Below are 6,975 nucleotides of genomic sequence, written 5' to 3'. Positions count from 1 at the left end.
ATATAAACAAAAGCTTTGGCATTTTCCATTTCTAAGAGTGTAAGGGGTCCTGAAACCAAAAGTTTGAGAATTGCTGCCTTAAAGCTTTTCACAGTTGCAATTTTATGTTCAGATTTTATAACTTGCCTTCTACCTGTAATCTCCACAAAATTGGAACTTTCCCATTTTGCTCATCATTGAATTCCAAATGCAGAAAATTGTGCTTGCAGAATAGGCACACAATATTTAGGAACTGAAAACTGCTGCCTATTCTCCCATAAATCAAAATGACTTGAAAAATATATTTTTCACCCTAAAACCCTGCAAACTTCATGTAACAAATTAACACTATTCCTGCTTCCAATTTTGCTACCCTGGTGATGATGGTGTTGATGATTTCCTATGTGAAATGCTTTTCCAGTATGAAATAAAAATGACTGCTACAGAAAGACCTTTAAGATAATTTTACTATAAATGTCACGAGGTTTCTCAAAGTGTTGAATGTAAACGGAACATTTTTATAAAATAAGGTGCAGTAATATTTACCTTTTCAGTCTCCTTTTAAAGAGTAAGTTCCTGAAAAAAAAATTACTTTGAGGACAAAATTATCTTAAAATATTTTTAAAAGACAGCTTGGACTAACATATACATATATATACACACATGGACATGCACACAATTATTACATAGAACAAGTATTTTGGGGGTATTTGGAGTTATATTGGATTCATTGTCCTTTAGTGCTTAGGCTATTTCCCTCAATGACTCTGCTCTGCATCTATCTATAAGATGAAACTTGACAGGGTGAACTCAAGCTTTCAAAGGACTTCTAGCTACTGATCTAGTATTTGTTTTCAACTCAACTACTTTCTTGTTCTATGTATTTACTACTATAATTCTTTATGAAACAGAAATCAAAGAATTAGGGTGTTTGGCACCTTTTTAAAAGCAGTAACCAATTTTATTTGCAATTTGCTTTAAGAGACAGAAATAAACCTGATTATGTATACAGTTCTTTGTAGTCATTAGTACGTTGTAGCCTGACCAGTGTTAGAGGGATCTGAGAAGATGAGCACAGTACAACTAGTATATCCAAATGTTAAAATACTGATTTACTAAGATCTGGTTCACTATCAAGCTCTCATAATGCATTTAAGTGGTTCATAAACTTTAAAAACACAGCTACTATTAAAAACTTAGGAACAACAAAGTTACCTGTTAACGGGTAGTTTTAACACACACGTTAACGTGGAGGGGCTTCTCACTCCAATTTCTTCTCTACTGCTGGTGTTATTGTTCTTACATTTTTAACATGTATTTACTATAGCCTTAACTATTCTATAAAGATTTAAGATTAATTCACCCACAATAAGCTACAATTAGTGAGTCAAGGGCTGTGGAAGATGATGGCCCCCCAAAAGATGTCTACACCCCAATCCTTGGAATATCTGTAAATATATTAGGTTACACGATAATAGGGAATTAAGGTCACAGATGGAATTTAAGTTACTAATCAGCTGGCTTTAAAATAGGAAGATTACCCTGGATTATCTGGTTGGGGTCAACAATGTAACCACAAGGGTCCTTTGTAGAAGAGGGAATCAGAAGGGAAGGTCAGAGATAGTAGACAAAGACTGGGTCCCATATTGCTGTCTTTAAATATGGAGAAAGGGATCATGAGCCAAGGAAATTGGGTGCCCTCTAGAAGCTAGAAACCAAGGCCAAAATAAAAAAAGGGAATCTCCCCGAAAGCCTCCAGAAAATGAATGCCTCTTGCTGACACCTTGATCCTACCCAGTGAGATCTGCCTAGACTTCTGATCCACAGAACCGTAAGATCATAAATTTGTGTGGTTTTAAGCCACTACACTTGTAGTGATTCATCACAGTAGCAATAGAAAACAGGAACAGAGAATTAGGATTTGTGATTAAATTTTGCAAATCTGTACAAAATAACTTACAGATTTTTGGTTATGTCTTCTGGTTCACGCTGAAGAGTTGGGTTGCTCAGTGAAGGGTTTCTGACAGTTCGGTGGAATGCAAAGCAAGAGGGCTATGAAAGGTATATGATCCAGGCTTTTGCTTCTTTTCCTATTCTCAATTCTCAGAGCACAATTGCTAAGCACATGGACTGTAGAGAAAAGGACAACTGAGCTAGGATCCCTGCTCTGACAACAGCAGGATAACCTGGCCAAGTTTCCCAACTTCTCTAAGTTCCAGATTCCTCAGCTCTAAGCCTTCACCTTTGAGTTGACCAATGTTTATACTAAGTGCTCAAAACCAGGGATGCCTTACAGAGGGCTCATGGAGGCTTTCTGATTGCCACAAAGATCACATGGGGTGAACTTTACAGGTACTGAGATGCCCTGGTACTTTTACCTAATAGAGGTATGCATTCACTGTCTTAAGATGACTCTTAAGTTTTTTTAAGTGTACAACTTTTTTTAAGGAGCAGGTTTTTCTTGAAACAGGAGAAACTGAAAGATGAAATTCATGTAATTCACTAGTTTGTATAAGGCTAGTTGTACCTGGGACTGAGAATGGCTTTGGATCTACTACTCGTTGAAAACTGCTTATTTTCATCTTTTTTCCTCAAAAGGAAAACCTCAAATAGTTAATATGACCATACTTTTCCTACTCTCCACACAATGTTTCAGTCAATCAGCGGTTACAAGATCTGCCTCTAACCCCAAGAGATGCTCATCCCTAATAGGAGGCTATATGGTCCTTGCTATTTTAAAAACATGTATCAAGATTCAATCAGATCTGATTAAAGAATTTTAGATATGTAGAAGAAACTATTAGCTAAGAGGTGATCAAAAACTGACCTAAAAGCTTGTTTTCATTCATTAACCCATTATTTTTTACTTTCATCTTGCAAAAGAAATCTGGAGTCTGATAATCCCTCAACCAGACACATCAGTAAAGGTAGATGTACTGATGACATATACATTTGAAACTGAAAAACTAATGTTTTTAATGTGTAAAACCCTGACAGCAATTTCTTTGTAATGGTGCAAATTATGACTTAGATTTTGTTTTGTTTGGGAATTTGTTTTCTAACAAGTTAATTTCCAAAAGAAAAGTGGACCAAAGTTAAACGGGCTTTATTTAAACACAAGTCCTCTGTTTTAGAACTTTATGACGACAAATTTCAGAGGATAAAGTAGGGAAAAAAGTACTGCAAGTCATTGCAAATTAGACAGAATGTTTGGTTCCGAATTTCCTCCCTTCTCTCCAGCAAAAATAACAAGGATAATTCTGTTTCAAAACCAATTTTTAACTCTAAGTTCTTTAGGAAAACAAACAATCTTAATTTTGTGGAATTATTTATATTTTTCTTCATTAATACAGGTAAGTAAATACACTGAGTTCTCTTTGTTTTTTGGGAGGTTTTTTTTTTTTTTTTTTTTTTTTGTCAGCATCATTTGATAGCTCTTGCTTTAAATTACAGCCATCAAAACCATGTGTTTTAGGGTTTAAATAAATTTAGATTTGAATTAATAGTTTTCATATTTTTTTTCAAGTAAAACTAGTATACGAAACTGTACAGTTACTATACAAATTAGGCTAAATCACATTTTATAAAAAGATTCAAAACATATTTCTCTTCAAGTTCTGTGGTCTTTAATTTTAATGATGAGTGAGTCAGAGTACCAAACTGTGATGGTGTAAAAGTTTTCAGAAACTTACCTAAAAGGGGGCTATAGCTGCACAGTGTTTCACAAGTAGTTCTAAATTCTAGCCTCTTTAGAACTACACAATTCATCTCAGCCTATAATTTAAGTATTTTAAAAAATTGTTTTTCCCCTCATCTAATGCCTGACATAGATAGCTATGTCTATATGTTCTTGGCTGAGTAATGAAAAATCAATGGTTGAAGGTAATTAAAGCTTTAAAGAAGAAATTCTTTTACTACTGAATTTCAAGTCACACACACAGAATAGGTGAGAAATTCTTTTATCATATTTAGAATCAAAATATCCCTTAAAATATTTACATTTTACAGTAAAAAGGATAGCAAAACACAAGATCATGTACAAGCTTAAGTATTCAAGTTTCTGAAGAGCCAAAAATGAAAATGAAAACAATGGCCTACCACAAAGCTGTAGTACATGGTAATAAATGACTTCAATGAGTGCAGATTAAAGCAATAAATGTACCCCTTGGGCTTCTGATTCTTGGTCAAAAACTGCTCAACTAAATGATTAGCATAATCTGATTATGAAGTTGCTTGGATTTTTGTTGCTCCTCTACAGTTTCTTTAAAAACAGTGCAATTTAAAACAAACTTACAGAGCCACACATTACTCCCAAATTAGTCATTATATAAAGGACATTCACTAGAGGCAGTAAATATATTCCATAGTTAACCATATTTACCAATTAAGGAATAAAACTAAAATTTCTAAGCCTTTATTGCATATTAATAAAACAAATCTTTGAATATACAGCAATGTAAAACTTTTAAAAATATTAAATTCCTATAACTAGGGACAGTTGGTATGAAGAAGGGATGATGAGCACTGGTACAGGACACTCTGCACCAACACATAGAATTTACTGTTCTGCAAATGACTGATAGAAAAAATTTTAAAGATGGCACAATCCTAGCAGGCAATCTTTCTTTTGTTTACAAGATACAACATTTAACAGTTATTTAAATGTAATCCTGACGCAGCCTGCAAATTTTACCTTTTGCTTTTAGTTCTGTCAGTGTGGTCCCTATCTTTGTGGTACCTATCCCTGTCCTTTTCTCCTTCTCTATGTTTACTTTTCTCTCGTTCTTTGTCCTTCTCATAGTCTTCACTTTTAGGTTTATCTGGCTTTTTGTCTACACTCCTACTATCTCTGCTTGCTTTTCCATCTGTTCCTCGATCACCATGTGATAACCGTGCCCTCTCTTTATCTTTATGCCCTTCCTCCCTGCTTTTTCTGTCTCTGTCCTTGTCTTGGCTTCTGTCTCTGCGTCTATGCCTTTCAGATTCTTGCTCCCATTCCTTTTCATGTCGCTCTCTTTTCAAGTGGTGTGAATCACTATAAAATCTCTGGCGGTCCCCTTTACCCCTATTAAATGGCCTATCCAGTTGCTGTTGGTCTTGCCTACCCCAAGGGTCACTATGGCGCCTTTCTGGTCTCCGAACGTCTTTAACCTGGTAAAAATTCTGTGGGCCTATATACCTTGACGCTTGTGAGAGAGGACCCATCATACGCTGTGGCTGACCTGGGAGATGAACAACAGGTGGCCAGGGAACCATGGGATTTTGAGCAAAGCCAAAGCCTGGAGGGGGAAGTAATGGAGGTGGCAAATGTGGTGGAAATCCAAACATGCTTTGTGGGGGAAAATTAGGAGGCCCTGGAAATGGAAATCCAGGTGGGCTAGACTTGAGATGCTGAAGGTTGGGCTGCTGTGGCCTCATGGGTGAAAAGTTTGTACTTGTTCTGGGGCTGGTGCTTCTGGAAGTAAAGGTGATGCTTTTAGAAGGAAATTCTGATGGACATGTGTTTCCAACTTCAAAATGAGATGTTGCTACTGCTGATCCTCTTCGAAATGGGTGCACAGTTTCAATATTTTGCATTAAAATATCTTCCTGTAAGGGTTTTGCTTGTTCTGCCTGAGAAGTCTGTATGTTTTCTACCGATGGCGAGTTTTGTGCAACTTTTAAATTGTCACTCTGCTGAACACATGAGTTTTTCTCTACAGAACACAACTTTTCCTCTACATTCATTTGTTCTGTTAAGTGCTCCTTGTTGTGTGACAGACCAGGAAGGATATGTTTTTCTCCATTCCTGCAACTATCTCCATCTTTGCTTTCTGAAGTAGTTACAGGCTGACTTCGTCCTGCTGCTTGCCTAGGATCCCTTTTCAGGTTGATAAACTGTGGAGACCTTGTATTAGCAACAGAGTTTTCACTACAGCTCACATTACCATCTATGTTTCCTTTTCCTACATTAGATCTGCATGGAGAACTATTTGAAGTCTGGTTATCTTGCAAATTATTCTCTTGATCTTCCTGAAGCTGTCTTTTTGATGTTTTCTCTTTACTCTCCACAGTTTCCTCTTGTTTTGACTGAATCGATAAATTTGTTAAAAATGCTTCTGTAGAAACATCTGGTGGTTTACCTCTGAGACTAAGACTCGTCAAAGGCCCTGCAGAAATGGAAGAGGATCCTACTATTGATGTTTCTTCTCCTATTACTGCTGACTTATCTGTGGATTCTGAAAGATTATCTACTTTAACTTTTATCTCCTTGTTTTCACCATCAGTGACTTCCACATTATCTATTTTTTCTATTTTTGAGTTGGTCTGCTCATTTAAAAATGGAATTTCTTTAAGAGTGTTTTGTTCCATCACTGACTGAGCCTGGTCATATACTTGACCAGCAGTGCCCAAAAGGCTTTGAAGTATATCATCCACAGGAAGAGGTTTATTTGCTAATTCCAGAGTAGTAGGTTGATTTTCCCAGCCAATCAATACACCAGGAAGAAATCTTAAAGGTTTTGGTGGCTCATGTTTGGTGACTTCCATTAAAGGTTCAACTGCTGCTGGAAGGTCTTCCTGAAGATTCTGCTGAGGTTTATTTCTCTGCTTGTGTAATACAGTTGTAAAGGAATTAAAAAAGTCATTTTCTTCCTCTGGTGCTTCTTCTGTAGAAACTTCTATTTTACTTTTTTTATCAGGTGGCAATGCTATTGGTGCACTTTCAGGAGTCTCAGCTATATGACTCGTACTAGCAGAGGCACTGTGCTGCCTCTTCAGTTTCTGACGAATAATTAAGCCCAACAATAGATTAGGTCTATGCAGTTCAAGCCCTGTATAAAACCAAAAACATTAATTCATTATTTTCGATCATTACAAAAAAGGGTAAAATTCTGCCTCTAACTTATTACAGGATATTAAATGATGCCTGGCCCTGTAAAGCCATCTCTAGACGGCTGGATCCTGAGAAAGAAGGCAGAATCAGTCTTTTCACTCTGGTCCCACCTCCCATGTTAT

At 36.4% G+C, this 6,975-nt stretch overlaps 1 protein-coding gene across 5 annotated transcripts in view; it reads right to left on the bottom strand.

Moving 5' to 3' along the window:
- Positions 1–3,922: 3,922 nt before the first annotated feature.
- Positions 3,923–6,975, bottom strand: part of PHF3 (PHD finger protein 3) — an 85,834-nt gene continuing 82,781 nt past the window's right edge. For all 5 annotated transcript variants that reach the window (XM_008013610.3, XM_008013609.3, XM_037987159.2 and 2 more), the window contains one exon: positions 3,923–6,791. In XM_008013610.3, the coding sequence (XP_008011801.3) occupies positions 4,669–6,791 (2,123 nt within the window). In that variant the 3' untranslated portion in view covers positions 3,923–4,668. The remainder of the gene's footprint in view (positions 6,792–6,975) is intronic.

This window comes from Chlorocebus sabaeus, chromosome 17 (assembly GCF_047675955.1).
Source record: "Chlorocebus sabaeus isolate Y175 chromosome 17, mChlSab1.0.hap1, whole genome shotgun sequence".
Lineage (NCBI taxonomy): Eukaryota > Metazoa > Chordata > Mammalia > Primates > Cercopithecidae > Chlorocebus > Chlorocebus sabaeus.
This window is presented reverse-complemented; position numbering and strand designations above follow the sequence as displayed.